General features: G+C 36.4%; 1 protein-coding gene across 10 annotated transcripts in view; it reads right to left on the reverse strand.

Moving 5' to 3' along the window:
* Positions 1-433: 433 nt before the first annotated feature.
* Positions 434-22,270, reverse strand: part of PCNX1 (pecanex 1) — a 203,654-nt gene continuing 181,817 nt past the window's right edge. For 9 of the 10 annotated variants that reach the window (XM_003901999.4, XM_009211866.4, XM_017961304.3 and 6 more), the window contains 6 exons: positions 13,553-13,783; positions 12,075-12,349; positions 10,358-10,563; positions 6,759-7,201; positions 6,199-6,339; positions 434-5,997 (listed from right to left, as the gene is read on the reverse strand). In XM_003901999.4, coding sequence (XP_003902048.3) covers positions 5,857-5,997; positions 6,199-6,339; positions 6,759-7,201; positions 10,358-10,563; positions 12,075-12,349; positions 13,553-13,783 — 1,437 coding nt within the window. In that variant the 3' untranslated portion in view covers positions 434-5,856. The remainder of the gene's footprint in view (positions 5,998-6,198; positions 6,340-6,758; positions 7,202-10,357; positions 10,564-12,074; positions 12,350-13,552; positions 13,784-22,270) is intronic. The other variant, XM_003902000.5, reaches the window with a different exon arrangement.

Raw genomic sequence — 22,270 nt, forward strand, 5'->3', positions numbered from 1 at the left:
ATTTTAAATTAGCTTGCATTTTCTTTAAGTATTATATGTGAAATCACTGAGTTATTACAAACTGCAAATATAAACAAGTTTGTACCTGCCTGATTTTGAAGACCATAATCCAAATGTTCTTTCCATTTTCTGTATTGTAATTTAGTCTGTGATTGAACACACACATTTTTATCCTACATGTTCCATCTAATATTGTTAATATGTAACATCCAGATAAATTCAGAAGATACAAACTACTACTAAGAAAAGTGTGAAACAGACTATCTTTTAACATGAAGTATGATGTATGCTTTTGATCTACTGTAAGCTGAAGCACATGTTTACAGGCCAAAGCTTGTTTAAAATTATTTCAGAACCAAGTGTGAACATGCCATACAGAACTTAATATAGTGTACTCTAATTTTTCTCAATTTGACAAAAAATGGACAGAAAGCAAAATGAAAAAAAATTTATTTCCTCAGTGTTTTATCCACTGTCAATACTGTATTTTTGATGCAATATATTTGCCAAAAAAACTCAGCCTTTATTTTCCATTTTAAACAACTACAATATTTACAAGCTGTTCAGAATAACACTCAGACACACACACACTCACAGACACACGTAAGTACATATGTCCTTATCTCTGGTTTATGCTGAATGCTGGTAAAGGCCATGAACTTTCCAGAGCCCATGATCAGAAAAGGAAAACCCATTTTCCTTTCTTACGTTCACTTTCCTAGAATCATTTTCAATATTCCTCCTTCCATTTCCTCATGCTGAGCTCATTGCCAGACTTGTATAGGGTTAATCAGTTTTTACATTTTACTTTTACTTAAACCACAAGCTTTTAAAAAGCATAAGCAGACATGATCCCCCCACCCATTTCTATTATTTTGGTTGTAGAATCAAGCTTCATCTATAAAAAGTCTTGTTCAATCACAAGTACACTAAACCCAAGAGTCATCTGGAGCAGCCATCTTATGCTCTATTACTACTCTGCTCTGAATTCCGGGGCACCACCTCATTGTGCAGGTAACACCCAGGAATTCATCCCCATCACAGTGTTAGATGACCTTTGTTCCTTTCTAGCTTGGCTCCACTGAATCATAAATTGTCAGGTACAGAGCTGAGGCATAAGAAAAAAGGTGTAACCCTATATAATAGGTATAAGTCTTAGAACGGAGTTGTCATATAACTTTGTGGTGACGATCAGCTCTAGTTCCACCAAACAATGTGAGGCTGATTCCATAAAATGGCAGATAATGAAATTCAACTCACAAATATAAGTTATTTATCTTAATTCAGAAAGAGTATGTGGCTTGTAGGCAATAAACTGTTATACATAATTCTTGACAGATGACTCTGGTGAGGTGATTCAAAGAAGAAAATATACTTCTGTTTCAAGCACTTACTCCACTCATATCCTACCTGATTTATTTGTATAATAATTAATTCCTTTCCAATGGCAATTCTTCCTAGACATTTAACAAGTAAAAATAAGACGGACTGGGTGCATATCAACCAAAGTAAGAAAAAAAAGATAAATGAAGAAAAGGATTGGCTTTTTAATACTTATTTTTAAAAAGCCACATTCAATGCAATATTAGAATTATGCTGTCCCAATGCATGGTAGTATCTAATTTTCTTCTTCCTCAACACCAATAAAGCAATATCCACGTAAGACTGAAACAGAATATCCAAAGTCCATTAGCAAGTTCCATGTACCACATAAGGCTTGACTGACGTTATTCTCTCCACTAATCTTTGAATTAAAGGAAAAGCCTCTAGAATAAAAAGGGACATTTTATACCTTATCTAAACCATGTATCCTATCAAAAGAGAAAATTAACTGGGTCTGTTTCCAAAGTAACTTTATATGATTACATTACACAGAAAAAGAATACAAATGAATAATGAGGACTTAAAAAACAAACCACACACACACCCCAGAAAAGGCTTTGTCCATATTCATGAAAAATTAATTAAAATAAATATACATGAAATTAACAATCTGGACAGCAGTTTATAGTTAAGTAGCTAGTAAATACAAGTTCAAATAATTCTGACAAAATCATTATTACCTTTTTCTCAAGTCACATATTTATTTAGGCGGAAAGATGCTTGAAAGCTAGCTATACGAAAAGGACATTTTTAGACACTGGGTGAATCTTCAGCTTAAAAGGCCCAGTGCTGGATGAATGACTCACAACAGCAATCCACCAAATGCAGAGCTGCTAAGCAGAGGCAGAAGGATGCTACTCAGAAGCACAGAGGAATTTATCAAGGCTAAGCTAACCTTGCTGAAAAATGTGAGGCTGAGTTTTATATTTTGGTATGTGATCGAAAAATAAACTCATTCAGAAAGAAAAACACATCTTCTTACTAGGTTTCCTACACAAAAACTTATATTTTCATTGCCTGACATTTAGTATACAGAGTAATTCTCCACATCTCACTTAGGATACAAACATTGTCTGACTACTTCTGTTTTAAGAATTAGAAGTATTTCAGATATACTTGAAATATTTTCCAAAATACTTCAAATCTAATAGAAATAGATTATCATCCTCCAGTAACAAAGTCAAAAAAGGCAGAACACTGGTTAAATTTGTCCACTCATTTTCTAAAAGGTAATCTCTTAAAAAATATACATACAGCCTCACCACTTACTCTTCCAAGTTCCTTAAATATCACCATCTTATGTTAATCTAGATTCTTGGAAAAATTAAAGTTCTTTACCAAAAGTCAACATTAAAGTTTTATCTAGTGTTGAAACTGGTGAAAAAGAGAGTTCATACCAAGGTATAAGTTGGAAGATTAACCAAAAGCTTAGTGAGGAGTTAAAAAATGTTTTTTTGCCACTGAATGAAAGAAATAAAGGAAAAAAAGGCAACAATTTATAACTCATTCCATGATTACCTTTCCCTCAAAAGAGGAGGTGGGAGAAGAATTAAACAAGATAAAACAAAGATTTCAATCGTACAATTCCATTAAAAGGAAATGAATAAAAAAGCTAGTATTTTAGTTACATCTTTTAACTTTCAAATTATGGAAATCAAAGCATTGGCAATTTATAAGCTAAAGACATTAATGTAGCTGAAGTCTTGTACATAACTGAAAAGAGTTAAGCAGATAATCTAAACGAGTCACTCACTATTCTCTGGGGGGTGAGGGGTGAGGCAGGAACAAGAATTTATGATCAATTTAGTTAACACAAGTATGTTTATTTCCATATAATAATTTAGATCAAATTATTCTTAAGAATGAATCTTTCTTCAATTATCACCATTTCCCCGATGCAATTACTAGAAAAGTATTATGATTTTTAAAAGGTTGTCAGTTTTAGACTCTTAAGAAAAACAACAGGGCTTCTCTCACATTCTAATTTATAAACTCACTAAAGAATTACATGTTAACAAAATTCAACTTGTTTTGAGAAAAATATATACCAATTGTTACCCAAAATCAAAACCCAACATATATGTTCCATATAAAATCTAGTCTTGCATTTGAAATCTGACTTTTTTCAGAGTACGTGATGTGTTTAAATTTTTTTTTGGAGGAGGGCTAGAAATTAAAACATTCTAGCCCTTCTGATTAAATCATGTAAAGGTCAGATTTTTTTTCTGTGTGGGAAAATGAATTATCTTCCATCTAAGATTGAAAAGGCTCTACTTATCTCTTATCTAGGCAATGACCATGAAAAGATCATATTCACTTCAGGAAGGGAACAAGCAGCAGGAAACATAGTTCCTTTCAGAAGATTTAAAAAATATATGTATATAGAGAAATAGATTATAAATTCAGTTTCAGAAAAAAACCCTCCAAAACCGAAAACAACACTAAACTTCAATGGCATACTGTAGATCTGCCAAAATGAGGCAAATGCAGAATATAATGACAGTATCAGAAAAATACATTTTTAAATGGTCAATTTAGAAAGGGTACCTTTGTACAAAGGTTCAGTAAATCATTTCACAAGTATTTTTAAACAGCAAATTTTGTAAAGTGTGAAGTCTATGGAAATGTCAACACAAGGCACATTAGGTTCTGGATGACCACAGAAGTTTAAAATTAGAAAAAGGGAAAATAAATACGTTTTAAAGTGGAAATGCAGTAAGATTTGTATGTTCACTATTTACTTTCTTAGTTTTCATTCCTTCTACTGTAATGTTATGCTATAATGTGAGATCTACATCAGAATTAGTAGGAAAAACAGCTTCTCTCTTCTGTCACCTCCACAAAAGATACTTTAAATCTGTACTGTCTAATAGAGTAACCACTACTTACATGTAGCTACTGAGTACTTGAAATATGGCTAATGACCTATGATGAAATAGTAATACTTTGACTATACTGGATTAAACAAAATGTGTCATTAAAATTAATTTTACCTGTTTCTTTCAATGTTCTGTTCACAAGGGGTAGAAAGATGGCTGCTCCTAAATGCTCAGAGGAGATGTACAATTTTCTTTGGAGTTTCACACCAAAAGGGAAAATTTTATCAAGGATTTAAAAAAATGCTAAAAGTTGCAAATTAAATCTAAATTGAAGTTCCCATATCACCCAATTGTAAATATGAGTAATATATTTCCCTGAATATACACTTTAAAAAAAAATAAAATTTAAGTTATGACACAACATATGAATTAAGTCAATTTCACAGTTATAAATATTTCAATTTACAGCTACACACTATAAATTACAAGAAATAAAATTCAAGTAACAGAAAAAGAAGAGGGGAAAAATAAAAAGCAAAATTATTAAAGAAGGATTTAATAACAATAACTGCACCATTTGGATAATTTTATTTGAAAAAAATTTTACTTGATTAACTGAACTGCATGTGAATAACTTCAAGAGCTAGAAACTCATAAATAAAAGGCAATCGAGCCTTTCTTTAAATTCCTGGACATTCATCTGCTTCTTAAATAAAAGTGTTTTCTTCCCAGAAGCACGCCCAGCAGAGCTTGCCCTGGTGGAGAGAAGCAGAGCGCGTGGGCTCCTCTGAGATGTAGACACAGGAGCTGGCAGTGGTGTTCACACGACCGATCCGCTGACTATTGGCTCTGGGCAATGTCAATGATGAAGCTATGTATATCTTGAGATTCCATATTCACTTTAAAGAAAATATCCAATGTCCTGGCATGAAGTACACACTACTAACAGAAAAATGAGCAGCACAGTTCCTGCTACCTATGTTTATAAGGAAAGGGAAGGGGCTAATCCCAAAGGCAATTTAAATAATGGTATTTTATTTTTATATATAAATAAATGTTCTGAGAAATCTCAGACTTTAGTGCATTGCTGTAAAAAATTAGTGCAGTTTTTTCATTAAAGTTTTTAGCGCTCAAGGAATAAGATAAATCTATGTCTGTTCATAGTCTCTTTCACTGTACATTAAACTTTTATACTGCTATAAGTCAAACGGAACATTTCTACACTTGTCTGTTTTTAAAAATTAAGGTAAATGAATTTCATGTTCTATGACAAAACATGGCAATTATTTTTGGCAAAGAAATTAGAAAAATATGAGATCATAGTTTAGAAATGAAGAGTTTGTTGATTTAAAGCATAGGCAATGCGTAGGAAAAACTTTTTTTAAGGATGTATTTTAACAGAACTTTATCCTTCATGCAAAATGTTTTCTCGGCAGCTAACTTAAAAAAATATTTCAGCTTTATTTGGGGATGGAGACAGTGACAGGAGTCAGGGTGAGGGGCAAAGGAGAGGCGCTTAACCAAGCTCATTCTGTTTTCAGTCTCTCCCACATAGGATCAAAGTGATATTTGCACGCATCTTCTGCTCGCTCCTCTCTTTTTCCAATGCCTTGGAATTGAGAGGGAAAAAGAAATGTCTTTATAAAACACTGGCTCACACTTCAGCCCCAAGTTCTAGTACCCCAGTTTCAATTACAGTCACATATTTATCATCAATCTGGACCAGAAGTACTGCCTTGTCGATGTGGGATCTAGTACCTGGATCTCTGCTGCAAGGCACCCATCGGTGAATCACCTAATGATTTAGAATAAAATAAGAAGTTAGTGCTGGAGACCTGGAATATACTCACAAACTCTTACCCCCACCTAGGATTAGTAGTAGCAATTTTGTCTGAAAATTATACATAAGTATAAAATCAGCTAAAACCATGCATCCAAGTGAGGCGGACTTCAAAAAAGGCAGAGCCCCAGACCGCTAGCTTGTAAAAGAACTTACATGGCCTTCCATGCCCTCCTGCGGACTCCAGTCTTTCCAGCTATTTCTCCCAGCTTTTAACCGAAGTCCTTCATCAGGCCACTGTAGCTCTTTCCTTTTAGATAGGTTGATCCCTTCCAGAATTTGACTGGGATCTACAATCTACATGGTAAATAAAAACATTTCCAATTCTTTTTTTTCTTGATGATGAAAAATTACATAATCTCAAACAAAATGTTTTTCACAGGACTCTGTGTCTCAAGTTATTTTTTAAATTCCTATAATGAAATTAAAAAAAAAAATCTGAAGAGCTACCTCTTGAATTCTTTTCAGTCTCTGGTAGACCTCACTGCAATGGCCATGTGACAATGGCTGAACAAGGAACATGTATCACCACCACAAAAACCATTTGCTTTCAGCTTTTAAGTCTGAAGCAATTTTTCCCCAACATTCAAAAATATTCTAGTCTTGAGACAAAGTGAGATAAGGTGTGTTTTCACAAGAGTCCTTCATTCAACAAATAAGAAATAAAAACAAATAAGCAACAAAAACAGCACAAGACCACCTCTGGGCTTACTTACTTGGACTCTGTAAATCACTTCTCCCTTTCTGGCATGTGAATTATTGGCAGGACTTAAAGTGTTGCCTGGCTGTGCATCAGTGGCACTGCTCTGACCTCCCTCTGTTGCAAGAAAGCCCACGAGAGTGTGATGTTTGCAGGCTGGGATGCTTTGGCTGGAGCTGCTGGAGGAAGGGAGGCCGTGCTGCACACAGGCCAGGCCACTCTGAACTGAGGGTTCCATTTGGTTCACCATCGACAGTCGGGATTGGATGGATGATGGCAAGTTTCGAAGCGATATCTGACTGGTGGAAGAGCGCCGACAAGGCACAAACCCAGTGGTGGACATCCGGAGGGACGAATGCCGGCTGCTGTAGCAGTAGGAAGACTGGCTGGCTACTGAGGCCCGGGCAGGAGACTGTCTGACCAGGCCCGATTGCACAGAGTGAGAGCTGTGGCTAGTGCCTAGGAGGAGAAACAGCAGCACTCACTCAAAGTAGAATGACTCAGACACAATACTTTTTTGCAGCTTCTAAGACTTTTTCCCCTAAGCAATTAATTGGTGAATTGATAGAACTTAATGTTTATGCCTAAAACTTTTAAAGTTAAGAAAAGAAATATGTATCTGAGATCTGTTTTCTTCTGTGGTTTCTGTAATATATTTTTTATTTGCTAAAGTTTTTTAAAGTTCAAATTCTGGGGCATACGAAAGATATAATTAATAACTAAATATTTTACAGCAAATATCAGGACTTAAGGTTGTAATAAATCCTAAAATATGTTTCACAGAAATATTTTAAAAGAACAAGAATACTTCCATAATATATCAGAAATGAAGTATCTCACGGAAATGAGAAGGTCAGAAGGATTTACTAAGAAATACTGCATTATCTCACTTGTGGAATCTGAAAAACCCAAACTCACAGAAGCAGAGAGCAGAATGGTGGTTGCCAGGGGCTGGGGAAGAGAAGGTGTTGATCAAAGGATCAAAATTCCAGTAACTCAAGAGGAACAAGCTCTGGAGGTCTACTGTACAGCCTGGGGACTAGAGTTAATAATAATGTGTTGTATGCTTAAAAATTGCTGAGTAGCTCCTAAAATGTTCTTACCACAAAGAAATAAGTATATGAGGTGATGGATATGTTAACTAGCTTAATTTAATCATTTCACAATATATTCACATATCAAAACATGATGTTGTATACCATAAATACATATAATTTTTGCCAGTTAAAAAAGAGAAATATTTATTAAGGCCCTACTATGTGGCAAGCTCTATAACTACTATTTTTCAAAGTATAGTATTACTGCCCTTTCAACTTCTACCAAGGAAAAGCTACACTGCCTATAGAGAGACAGTGAATACCACGCACTACTAAATAGGAATGATCAGTGGCACTGAAAAGCAGGTTCTTCTGCCTTTTTCAAGTGGCTTGATATAATTCTTCGGACTTGTCTTTTTCTTGACTCATAAGAGTAATGTAAAATTAATTACATTGAAAACATAGTTACATGTACTTTTTACCTGAAAAGAAAAAGAGCTCATCAAGGTAAGAACAAAAAGTACATTTAAAGAACACTGAAAGTTTTAGGTTTTCACTCAGAAGCAAAAAAACAACATCCAAAATGTTGATCTAACAGGTCTCTTCACTTGAATCCCATTGGAATATATATTTAAATTTAATAAATGTCTTTAAATTTAAGTAAATGTCTTAGAACTTTATCTGATTCATGTGAAGCAATCAGGGGGGCAGTCGGGGAGAGGATCAACTTCTCCATCTGGCTGGATCAACTGCCCAGCCATATGGAAACAGTTGAGACCTTATTCCTTCTGCACACCAGGTGGATTGCGGATCTCATGTCAAAGGGAAATTAATAAAAGCATACTTTGAGGGCCTAGGGACAGGGAAAATTTTCTTAATTAGGACATAAAAAGTACTAATGACAAAATAAACGATTAGTAAGTTGTTCTCACTAAAATTAAGGACTTCTCATCAGAAGAAGGCACGTAACTCTTCACAGTAGGAGAATGAAAAGACAAGGGACAGCATGGGAAAAGATATTTGTGGTACAGAAAACTGAAAGAGCTCAAATCCAGAATATAAAACACAAATCAATAAGAAAAAGATAACCAAATAGAAAAATAGGCAAAAGATGTAACTAGGCACTTTAGAAAGGGGAGCTGCTGATAAATTCATTAAAAACTTCCATTCTTAGGTATCAGAGTAATGCAAATTAAAATAATAAAATTAAAGACCACCCCTTCTCCTGCCACCCTGGAGCAAGCCTGGAGCAAGCAAGAGCAGAGGCAGGAACTGACAATCTTCAAACTTACTTATCATTTATTTTGTCATTAGTACTTTTTATGTGCTAATTAAGAAAACTGTCCCTGTCCCTAGGCCCTCAAAGTATGCTTTTATTAATTTCCCTTTGACATGAGATCTACAATCCACCTGGTATGCAGAAGGAATAAGGTTTCAACTGACTCCACATGGTTAAAAACAAAACAAAACCTTTCTGGAAAGATTTTTGGTATTATATATCAAGAGTCTTATTCTCATAAGCTTTGGCCTAGTGATTTCATTTTTAAAGTCTCTGACCTATGAAAATAATAAATGATTACAAAGACTTATATACAAAGATCATTACAACATTATGTTAGAAGAAAAACCAAGTCATTGTCCAACAGGGGAGAAGTTAATTATAATAGTTAAATATTGTTAGCCTTTAAAAATTATATTTTCAGCTGGGCGTGGTGGCTCATGCCTGTAATCTCAGTACTTTGGGAGGCCAAGGCGGGCAGATCACAAGGTCAGGAGACCGAGACCATTCTGGCTAACATGGTGAAACCCCGTCTCTACTAAAAACACACACACAAAAAATTAGCTGGGCATGGTGGCATGCACCTGTAGGCCTGGCATGCACCTGTAGGCCCAGCTACTCAGGAGGCTGAGGCAGGAGAATGGTGTGAACCCAGGAGGTGGAGCCTGCAGTGAGCCGAGATCATACCACTGCACTCCAGCCTGGGCAACAGAGTGAGACTCCGTTTCAAAAAATAAAAAATAATAAAAATAAAAATTATATTTTTAAAGAATCCTTAATATACTAAAATGTTTACATTGAATTATCAAGTTTTAAAAGTATATATACAAATAAATATATATTTTATATATATAAAATAGTATGAACAAATGGAATAATGTACAACTTGGAATAAAAAAAATTCTATTTCTGGGCCGGGCATGGTGGCTCATGCCTGTAATCCCAGCACTTTGGGAGGCCGAAGTGGGCAGATCACGAGGTCAGGAGATCGAGACCATCCTGGCTAACACGGTGAAACCCTGTCTCTATTAAAATTCAAAAAATTAGCTGAGCGTGGTAGCGGGCGCCTGTAGTTCAAGCTACTCGGGAGGCTGAGGCAGGAGAATGGTGTGAACCCAGGAGGCAGAGCTTGCAGCGAGCCGAGATTGTGCCACTGCACTCCAGCCTGGGCACCAGAGCCAGACTCCGTCTCAAAAAAAAAATTCTATTTCTGAATTTCCAAGTAGATCACATATATATACTAATCAGCCTCTATGGCTAAGAAGCTAACGTTAGACATATAACTTTGTTTCATATTACCTAGTGTTGGAGGATAAGATGTGACAGGTGGGTGGAGTCCAGTTCCTGATCCCTGCCCAGGATTTGCAGTGCTTCCCTGGGACACGTTGCTGTGGGGATCATTGGCAGTAGTTGCGTTGTTACCAGTGCAGGAAGTCCCGCCTCCAGTATCAGAATCTTCAATATTGCCACCACTGTTACATCCAGCTCCGCAACCTTTCCTAAGCCTAGGAACAAATACCGAAGTAGGAAGCATTATCCCAAGATCCCAAGGAACAAAAAAACTCATTACGTTTTCAAAGAATGGCTTAATTAAGAACTATACCCATCATATTCACTGCCTCAAATCTTTTATAAACTCTATTATCTGTCCTGCACCATAATAAAGAACCGTATATAACTCAGTTGTACCATTAAGATCATAGCTGGAAATGGAATTTTTATTTATTTATTTATTTATTTTGGGGGTGGGGGACGGAGTCTTGCTCTGTCACCAGGCTGGAGTGCAGTGGTGCAATCTTGGCTCACTGCAACCTCGACCTCCCGGTTCAAATGATTCTCCTGCCTCAGCCTCCCGAGTAGCTGGGACTAGAGGTGCCCGCTACCATGCCCAGCTAATTTTTGTATTTTTAATAGAGACGGTGTTTCATCATGTTAGCCAGGATGGTCTCGATCTCTTGACCTTGTGATCTGCCCGCCTCAGCCCCCCAGTGCTGGGATTACAGGCGTAAGCCACCGCGCCAGGCCTGGAAACAGAATTCTTACCAGTGCCAACGTCTGTTCAGTGACTCTGAAGTATGTAACCCCTGAAAACCTAATTCATTTATACTGTTAATATACTACACTTGAAGAGAGGTGCTGAAATCATTTTTTCCTATTTTTAAAAAATGGAGAGTGACTAAGCAAACAAGGACAATTGGGCACTCTATCTCTATGCCATTTGTCTTAGGGGGAAAGAACCTCTTTAAGGTAATTCCAGCATATTAGATCTTTTTTGGAAAGAAAATTTCTTTGAACACTCCCCTGGCTTATATTGTGCCTTCTGTTTGGGCAGAGATTGAACATTTGAGAGTTTGCTAATTTAATTGCCAGATTTGGTTTTCTTAAGCTATATTTAAGAATCTGAACAACACTTATGTTCTGCAATATTTCTTCATCATCCAAACTATGATGTTCCTACACCAGACATCATAATTTACTAGACAAAAGACAGAGAAAAAACATCATGTGAATATCTGAAAACACTGTAAATTTCAGATCTGAGTGAGAATGTATTGTTAAAAAGTCAGTAGTATCTCTGCATTGCCATCAAGTCTCAATGTGTTCAGAGTGCTCCCCCTAGTGTTGGAACAGAACGGTAAATCAGAAAAAGTAATCAACTTGCATGTTATGTTTTTCTCTTAATTTTCCGTTTGTATAGAAAAAATATCCAAATATTCTAATAGTGGTAATATAAAATAGAAAGTTAAAGAAAATTAAACAAATAATGGGTATTTTCCAAGATTCTACCAAGTAATAGAGCAATGATTCTTAAACCACAGTTATACATCATATTTATCTAATAAGATTTTGAAGGTAAGAATGCTCAGATTCTACTTCTTGAAGTTAAGAAATAATGGGTTCATATTGTACCATGGCATCTGTACTTTTTTCTACAAGCTTCCCAGGTGATGCACACTGCCTAGATTGACAGGGTCAGGAATACACCAGCACTGAATAATGCAACCCCTTGGCTCACCTGTGCCAGGTTGACACTATGAAGTTCCTGATATTTCCCAAGCTGATAGGACCCCCAAGAATGTCTTTAAGCTGTTCGTGGCTGTCAGAGTAAGAAGTTGTCAGGGGTGAGACAAAGATTGGGTAGCCAATAGGTTGATCACAGGATGAGTTTATCATGTTTCTCAGGGCTTGCTTTGCATTTTGGATGCTACCTCTCTCTGGGTTACGGTTACGTAGAAAAACAAGCTCCTGCTGTTGCCCTGCCCAAAGACCCCGGACACATTCCTTATTCACCTGAAAACCAGAACACAAGGGAATTAGGTTAAGGGGCCAAGAATAAAATTCACAGAAACAGAAGAGCAGAAATGGGAGGAATACAAAAGACATTATGATAACCAGTTGTGAAAAGCAGGGAACAAATATAAGTAGGTCACGTTTAAATAGGAGGTAATCAATTTCCCTTTGTCATTAGCAGATTGCTAAATAATAAGTATCTACAGAGCTCTTTCTTCATGCTCTGTCTTTAAAGTATTAAGTAAAATGAAGTCAATTTAGTTTTTTAAATTGGCAGAGCACTGATAAATAGGATAATAGGTATCTTTTATAGAAATGAGAGATAAATATTTAGAGTTGAAAGAATGTTTATGACATTTGTGGGCTGATTAATGTAAATTAAAAAAATAAATAACTATAAACTATCAAAATTTCAGAAATTAAGTGTCTTAAAGCCCTGAGATGTTTAAAAAAACAAACAAACAAGGAAAAGTTAGAAAGAACTATTTAACTTCTGATCTCTATTAAGTACACGGTATGCTATCATTTTGCAACCTAGGAATCATATTATATTAGCAATATGGTGCTGACTTTTTAAAAAGAAATGCTGCTCAAATTGCATATATAAAAGATACAAGACCTGCCATTTAATGGATAAAAGACTGTCAAAACTGAAATAACCAAAAATTTTAAGGCTTTATGGCACATGAGAAACTTTCAGAGGACAGAATAAAGTACTGAAAAAAATAAGTCAAATCAAGTGCTCATAAACAAGAAAGACTAATGTAATATGGTCATTACATTTTTTTTTCTGTGAAAAAACTTTAAATCACTTTTTAAAAGTTTACATAAAGGCTGGGCGCGGTGGCTCACACCTGTAATTGTACAGCTTTGGGAGGCTGAGTCAGGTGGATCACTGGAGCCCAGGAGTGTGAGACCAGCCAGGGCAACAAGGCAAAACCCCATCTCTACAAAAAACACAAAAATTAGCTGGACATGGTGGTGCATGCCTGTAGTCCCAGCTTCTCGATAGGCTGAGGTGGAGGATCACCTGAGCCGAGGGAGGTCAAGAGCCTGCAGTTAGTCATGATCATGCCACTGCATTCCAGCCTGGGCCACAAAGTGAGACTCTATCTTAAAAAAAATAAAAATAAAAAATAAAAGTTTAAATCAAGTTATTCAACTTTTAATTTTTGGACACAAATAAATACCTCAAACACTTACTTTAATGACCCTGAAGCTCAGGTAGCGTCTGTTGAGCATGATGATTTTATACTCATTGGTGCCATCATCCATGACATGCCGCAGAGCAAGCAAGGAGGGAGAGTTGGCAAGTACTGCACTCCGCCACGCAGGGTCCCCTTCATGGGCTATTACGAGGTTTTTCTCATGAGATACTATGGCTTCATACAGCACAGTAGGGTCATCATATTCATCTGGAGAAGTAAAATGATCCTAAATACAAAAATAATATATAAATTTTTAAAGGAAAATAAGAGAACTGATAACTTCTACAGTTACTAAGTGAAAGTTCTTAAAAACTAGTTTAATATGAATACTTCAACACATGTTAATATTAGAGATAAATTATAGATTCTCAATCATAACTGGGTTAGGAATTAGCTCATTACTGCTATAATATTTTGGTAAATTCCTCAATCCAACCCTCTCCTCTAAGTTCCAGATGAATAAATATCATTTCTGGTTTTTATGTGTTTTGTTTTTCTCTTTCAAGTTGGTTTTTCATATCTTTGCTCATGTTTTTTTTCTGTTGAAGGATTACGTCACTATTAGCCAAGGAAGGCTAAAACTATATAAAAGGTCTCTATATTGTGTTTCTTTTTAACTAGGTATTTTTCGTATAAACTCGTATCTCTAAAATGGGTTCTAATATACCACTTTATCCTGCCTCTCATCTAGTTAAGATACAGCTCCAATCTATGAGCTTTGAGCACAGATCTGCGGTCCTAGTCCTAGAGAAGTTGGTAAAGTTTTCTCCGAAAAGCCTCTTGGTCTTAATAACTACTCATTCATTTGATAGTTATTCAGTATTTACCATGTACAAGACTCTATGGCAGGCAGCATAGATGAAACAAAGAAGATACGAAATGTATCTCCCTATTATAAAACCCACACATTAACAGGGACAGGACATATACTGAAATAACCATAACATAAATCTGCAGTTTTGAAATGGTATATTAAAGAAATGTAAATATTATAGGCTGCTTTCATACTTATAGTTGGGAGGTTGACAAATTTCTGTATCTAGGTAAAGTAATCCATTTGCACTCAAGTCAACTGACCAGAATTTGTGCTATGTGAAAGGAGAAGAGGGAGAGTAAGAGATCTATCTTAAGGATAGAGCCTGTTAGCTGGGGGGTTGAGATATGTGAGATAATACTGTACACATAAATAATGCTTCACAATATAAAATGTTCTACACTATTTCACTGGAATCTTACCACAATCTTGTCAAGTAGGTTGGGTTGATAATACCTGCATTTTTGATGTTTAAAAATTGAAGCTTAAAGATGCTTAATTGCTTCCTAAGTTTAGGAAGTTAATAAATGCCAGGCAGAAGATTTTGGACCTTGAAGACTGGTATTCTGGAATAACTCAGTCAGACAAAATAAAGAAAAAAGAATAAAAGAAATGAACAGAGTCTTTGAGGAATATGGGATTATGAAAAGCAACCAAACTTACCAATTAATGACATTCCTGAGAGAGGAGGTGGAAAAGTAAACAACCTGAAAAACATGTTTGAGGGAATAACTCAAGAGCATTTCCCTAATCTTGCTAGAAAGGTAGACATCCAGGTACAAGAAATCTGAGAACAGCTGTGAGATACTATACAAAATGAACATAACGAGGCATACAATCACCAGGGTGTCCAAGGTCAATACTAAAGAAAAACTCTTAAAGATCAGATCACATACAAAGGAAATGCCATCAGGTTAATAGTAAACTTCTCAGAAGAAACTTTATAAGCCAGAAGAGATTGGGGCCTGTTTTCAGCATTCTTAAAGAAATTCCAACCAAGAATTTCACATCCTGCCAAACTAAGCTTCATAACTGAAGGAGAAACAAAATCTTTTCCAGACAAACAAGTGCTAAGGAAATTTGTTACCACTTGACCAGCCTTACGAGAGATCCTTAAGGGAGCTCCAAACATGGAAACAAATAATACCTGCTACCACAAAAACACACTTAAGAACACAGCCCACAGACCCTATAAAGCAACCACACAGTAGAACTATGAAGTAACCAGCTAACAACTTCATGATAGGACCAAAACCTCACATATCAATATTAACCTTGAATATAACACCCTACTTAAAAGACACAGAGTTGCAAGGTGGATTTAAAAAAAAAAAGATTCATTTGTCTGGTATCTTCAAGAGACCCATCTCACATGCAATGACACTCATAGGTGCAAAGTAAAGGGGTGGAGAAAGATTTATCATGCAAACAAACAAAACAAAAGAGCAGGGGTCACTATTCCTACATCAGATAAAATAGATTTTAACAACAGTAAAAATGGGCACAAAAGGTCATTACATAATGACAGAGGGTTCAATTTAACAAGAAGATATAACTATCTTACATATATACGCACCCAACATTGGAGCAACCAGATTCATAAAACAAGGTTTTCTCGGCCTACAAAAAGACTTAGCCACAATAGTAATAGTAGGGGACTTCAATACCCCACTGACAGTGTTAGATCATTAAGGCAAAAAACTAACAAAGAAATTCTAGACTTAAATTTGACACTTGGCAGCCAACTGAATCTAATAGAAATCTACAGAATACTCCACCCATCAATCACAGACTACACATTATTTTTATCTGCATATAGAACATACCCTATGACTGACCACATGCCTGGCCATAAAGCAAGTTTCAATAAATTTAAAAAATCAAAATAAAAGTAACCATACTCTTGGACCACAGTGGAATAAAAACAGAAATCAATACCAAGAAGATCTCTCAAAACCACACAATTACATGGGAATTAAACAACTTTCTTGTGAATGACTTTTGCGTAAAAAAATGAAGTTAAAGCAGAAATAAAAAAAATTCTTTGAAATAAATGAAAACAGAGATACAACATGCCAAAATCTCCAGGATGCAGCATCTATGACAAACCTACAGCCATCATACTGAATGGGCAAAAGGTGGAAGCATCTCCCTTGAGAACCAGAACAAAACAAGGATGTCCACTCTCACCACTCCTATTCAACACAGTACCAGAAGTCCTACCCATAGCAATCAGACAGGGGGCAAAAAAAAAGGCAAGCTAATCGGAAAATAAGTCAAAGTATCTTTCTTTGCTGCTGATATGATTCTATACCTAGAGAAGCGAGAAGACTCTGCCAAAAGGCTCCTGGAACTGATAAATGACTTCAATCAAGTTTCAGCATACAAAATCAGTGTACTAAAATCAGCAGCATTTCTATTAATCAATAATATTCAAGCCGAGAACCTGGAACTGTTGACTTCAATCAAGTTTCAGCATACAAAATCAGTGTACTAAAATCAGTAGCATTTCTATTAATCAATAATATTCAAGCTGAGAAGCAAATCAATAATGCAATCCCATCTACAATGCACTCACACACACACACACACACACACACACACACACACACACAACACGAATACATCTAACCAAGGAGGTGAAAGATCTCTACAAAGAGAACTACAAAACACTGCTGAAGGAAATCAGACGTGACACAAATGGAAAAACATTCCATGCTTATGGACTGGATGAATCAATACTGTTAAAATGGCCATACTGCCCAAGGCAATCTACAGCTTTAATGCCACTCCTATCAAGCTACCAATGTAATCTTTCACAGAATTAGAAAAAGCTTCTAAAATTATATAGAACCAAAAAAGGAGCCTGAACAGCCAAAACAATTATAAGTAAAAAGAACAAAGCCAGAGGTATCACATTATCTGACTTCAAATTTTAAGGCTACAGTGACGAAAATAGCACGGTACTGGTAAGAGACAGACACACAGACCAATGGAACAGAATGAAGAACCCAGAAATAAAGCTGTACACCCACAGCCATCTGAGCTTCAACAAAGTTTTGAAAAAATACGCAATGGAGAAAGGACTCCCTATTCAATAAATGGTGCTAGGGTAGCTGGCTAGCCACACGCAGAACAATGAAACCAGACTCCTACCTTTTACCATATACAAATATTAACACAAGATGGAATGGATTAAAGATTTAAATGTAAGACCTTAAAATATAAGAATCCTAGAAGACAATCTAGAAAACACCATGCTGGACATCAGCTTTGGGAAATAATTTATGACTAAGTCCTAAAAGCAATTGCAACGAAACCAAAAACTGACAAGTGAGACTTAATTAAACTGAAGAGCTTCTGCACAGGAAAAGAAGCTGTCAACAGAGTAAACTGACAACCTACAGGATGGGAGAAACTATTCACAAACTATGCATCCAACAAAGGTCTAATACCCAGAATCTATAAGGAACTTAATTCAATAAGCAAAAAACAACCCCATTAAAAAGTGGGCAAAAGACAAGAACAGATACTTCTCAAAATAAGACATACAAGCAGCAAACAAATGTGAAAAAAATGCTCAACAACATGAATCATCAAAGAAATGCAAATCAAAACCACCATCTCACACCAGTCAGAAAGACTATTATTAAAAAGTCAAAAAACAAGAGAGGCTGGCAAAGCTGAGGAGAAAAGGGAATGCTTATACACTGTTGAAATGCAAGTTAGTTCAGTCACTGTGGAACGCAGTTGGAGACTTCTCAAAGAAACATAACTACCATTTGACCCAGCAATCCCATTACTGGGTATAAATCCAAAAGAAAATAAATTGTTCTACCAAAAATACACATATACTCTTATGTTCATTGCAACACTATCCACAATAGCAAAGATGCAGAATCAACCTAGGTCCTCATCAATGGTAAATCTGATAAAGGAAATAAAGACTACTATGCAGCCATAAAAAAGAATTAAGTCACTTCCCTTTGCAGCAATATGGATGTGGATGCAGGCCATTATCCTAAGCAAATTAGGGTAATTCTTAGAAGGTACCTCTCTTCTAGGAATTGCCTTCAGCTAATGGAGCTACCTGGGTAGGAAACGCCGGTGTTGGGGGTGGGGAGGGGTACATCCTTCTCTGTATGGGATGAGAAGTAAGGAAGTACACAGCATAACTTTTGGAGATACTGCTAACTCCAGAGTTGCTTCTAGAATCCAGCTAAGGCTAGAATTCAGCTAAAACACATTTTGCTGAGCTGCTTCCCTTTTTCCATCCCACTTCTAACACTTCTTTACAAACATTTCTTGAGTGCACCCCTCAATTAATCTCTTGCACAAGAATCTTGGACTCTAACCTGTTTTTAGACCACTTGATCTAAGATAGCATTCATAATATACTGATAAGCAGTTCTTAACTTCTGTATATCATACACCAACTCTCCTAATTTTTATTTTAAATACTGAGTTCATATTTTCCTATACAAGCAGACAGTCAGATGTCATCTGATATACTATCTTTTAGCAAATAGTTCTACTAGGTAAGGAATGCCATCTTTGTAGAGTAGTATTTTTACAATTACTTGAATGAAAAATAAAAGTCCAGACATAAGCAATAACATTTTTTTCTACTTTTTTTTTTTGGAGACAGGATCTCACTTTGTCACCTAGGCTGGAGTGCAGCGGCGTGATCATACCTCACTGCAACCTTGACCTCCTTTGCTCAAGCAATCCTCTCACCTTAACCTCCTAAGTACAGGCACACGCCCCCATGCCCAGCTCATTTTTTTTTTCTTTTGAGACGGAGTCTAGCTCTGTCTCCAGGCTGGAGTTCAGTGGCACAATCTCAACTCACTGCAGCCTCCTAGGTTCAAGTGATTCTCCTGCCTCAGTCTCCCAAGTAGCTGGGATTACAGGCACACACCGCCACACCCAGCTAATTATTGTATTTTTAGTAGAGATGGGGTTTCACCTTGTTAGCTGGGATGGTCTCGATCTCCTGACCTCGTGATCCACCCACCTTGGCCTCCCAAAGTGTTGGGATTATAGGCATGAGCCACTGTACCCAGCCCAGCTAATTTTTTAAAAAATTTTTTGTAGAGACAGGGTCTTCCTATGTTGCCCAGGGTGATCTCAAACATCTGAGCTCAAGCGATCCTCCTCCTGCCTCAGCCTCCCAAGGTGCTGGGATTACAGGCATAAGCTACTATGCCTGGCCAATAATCACGTTCTTAAGAAAATGAACAAAATGCTGGAAATTATCAGGCATGCCCAAAGTGGAAAATGTTTCATCTTGTTTAAATATCTCTTCACTGGCTTTAAAATGCTTGAATAAATATGTAAAGTTCTACGTACACTGAAAACTGTGAGGTGCCTCTGTATGTGGTGATTTGGAAAGATGTCTATGTCATATTAAATGAAAAAAATAGCATGTTACAATTAATTTGCATAGCAAAATTACATTTTTAAAAAGGAGCATATCACACACATAGATGAAAATGTATGTGCTTAGAAGAAATCAGAAAAGATACATCAAATTACTGGCAGTGATTGCTTCTTGGGGATACTGTACAATAATATGGAGTGATGGAAAGATGTTTATTATTGAGGAATGTTTACTTTTTAAGAATATTCAAGAGACGTTATCAGTTTTACTGGTAAAAGTTTTCAGAAGAATTTTAGAAATATACTTGAGATGTTATAAGCAGATGCACAGGATACACTTTTTTAGAGCAATGAAATTCATTCATTAAACATCTACAGTCCACTGTCCCAAGCAAGGAGAACATAAAGATTAATAAGAAATTATTCCTGTCCTCGAGGATATCACAGACCGTAACATTTTTAGCACATAGCATATGTAAACTCATTTGGATTTTGATTGGTTTATTTTAGTTCTAACAACTATGTAATCCTCAAAGAGTGCTAATAAAGGAAAATAAATAAGGAGGAAATATATTTTACAAAAGCAATTAGAGGACAAGAAAGAGAACAGATGAAAAAAGGAATTTGCTTAATCTGAGTTTTGGTTAATCTTCTTCTGCAAAACTGGGATTAAAATAACTTTCTGGGTTGTGGTGATTTAATGCATATGAAAGTACTGTGTACATGTAGGACACTATACAATAGTAAATACTGTACAGATCATAACAGTTTCTTCTTGGGGTTTTTTTTTAGAGACTAGGCGTTGCTCTGTCGCTCAGGCTGGAGTGCAGTGATGCAATCATAGCTCACTGTAACCTCAAACTCTTGGACTCAAGTGATCTCCCATCTCAGCCTCCCAAGTAGCTGGGACTAAAGGCATGCGATACCTTGCCTGGCTAATATTTCTGTTTCTTTTTTGCAGAGACGCAGTCCCGCTATGTTGACCAGGCTGGTCTCAAACTCCTGGACTCTAGAGATCCTCCCAACGGTGCTGGGATTATAGGCGTCAGGCACCACGTCCGGCATACCATAACAGTTTTAGTTACCAAAAAGTAAGCACATGTAATACATAAGGTTGGAGAGGGTGGGGAAAGAACTATAAAGAAAAAAGTCCAAAAACACCTATGAAGTACTAAAAGTACATCATCAAAGACTATGTCTGAAAGGCAAAGGTTAACAGAAATTTTGTATTTTCAGCTCTCTGGAAACAGAATCTTCTTAAAAGTCAAATTGAAATACAATTTACAACAAAATGCACCCATTTTAAGTGTACAGTTAGACGCATCTTGACAAATGTGCATACCCAGGTAACCACTGCTGCAATCCAGATATAGAGCATTTCCATCACCTCAAAGAGTTCCTTCCTGCCTCTGGCATTCACTCTCTAAACTCCAAGTAACCACTGATCTGCTGTTTGTTATTAGTTTCTTTTTATTGCTGAGTAATATTCTTTTGTGCGGATATACCATAATTTGTATGCCTGTCTGCTGATGGACATTTGAGTACTTTCCAGTTGGAGGTTATTACGAATAAAAACACTATAAACATTTGTGTTTTAAGTCTTTGTGTAGACATATACAGTTGACCCTGGAACAACGCAGGGGTTGGGGTGCCTATCCCTATGCACTCTAAAATCCATGTATAACCTTTGACTCTCCAAAAAATGTTAACTACAAATACCTCACTGTTGACTGGAAGCCTTACCAATAACATAGTCAATTAACACATAGTTTGCATTTTACACATATTATATACTGTATTCTTACAATAATGTAAGCTAGAGAAAAGAAAATGTTATTAAGAAAATCATAAGGAAGAGAAAATATATTTACTGCTCATTAAGTAGAAGTGGATCATCATAAAGGTCTTCATCTTTGTCATCTCACATTTGGAATAGGCTGAGAAGGAGGAAGAGGAGGGGTTGGTCTTGCAGTCTCAAGGTGGCAAAGGTGGAGGAGGTGGAAGGAGAGGGAAGAGAAGCAGGTACCCTTGGTGTAACTTTACCAAAAACCATTATACATTTCTGACATTTTTCCTTTTTCATTTCTTTAAAAATGTTTCTATATAGTACCAATTCTTATTCTACCTTTTGCTTTAGTTTTAGTGTCCACATCACAGAAGGGTCCATGCTGTAAAATAAGTCAAAAATCAGTCTTGAATAATCCGAATCACTCTGCCAGACTATGTAAAGTCAACTTGTTTTCTGGCACTGCTTCCTTGTCGTCCTCATCATCTGGTGCTGGCTTGGAAGCATTCATCTCCATAAAGTCATCTTCTGTTAATACTTCTAGTGTGGTGCTTAATACCTCTTGAATCCCTCCAAGAGCCACACCTTGTAATCCTTCATCCTCTACCTTTTTTTTTGCCATATCAACAATCTCTTTCATGATTTCCTTGATTGGCTCTGTCATAAATCCTGTGAAGTCATGTACAACATCTGGGCACAGTTTTCTCCAGCAGAAATGTATTATTTTGTGT

This window comes from Papio anubis, chromosome 7 (assembly GCF_008728515.1).
Source record: "Papio anubis isolate 15944 chromosome 7, Panubis1.0, whole genome shotgun sequence".
Taxonomy (NCBI): domain Eukaryota; kingdom Metazoa; phylum Chordata; class Mammalia; order Primates; family Cercopithecidae; genus Papio; species Papio anubis.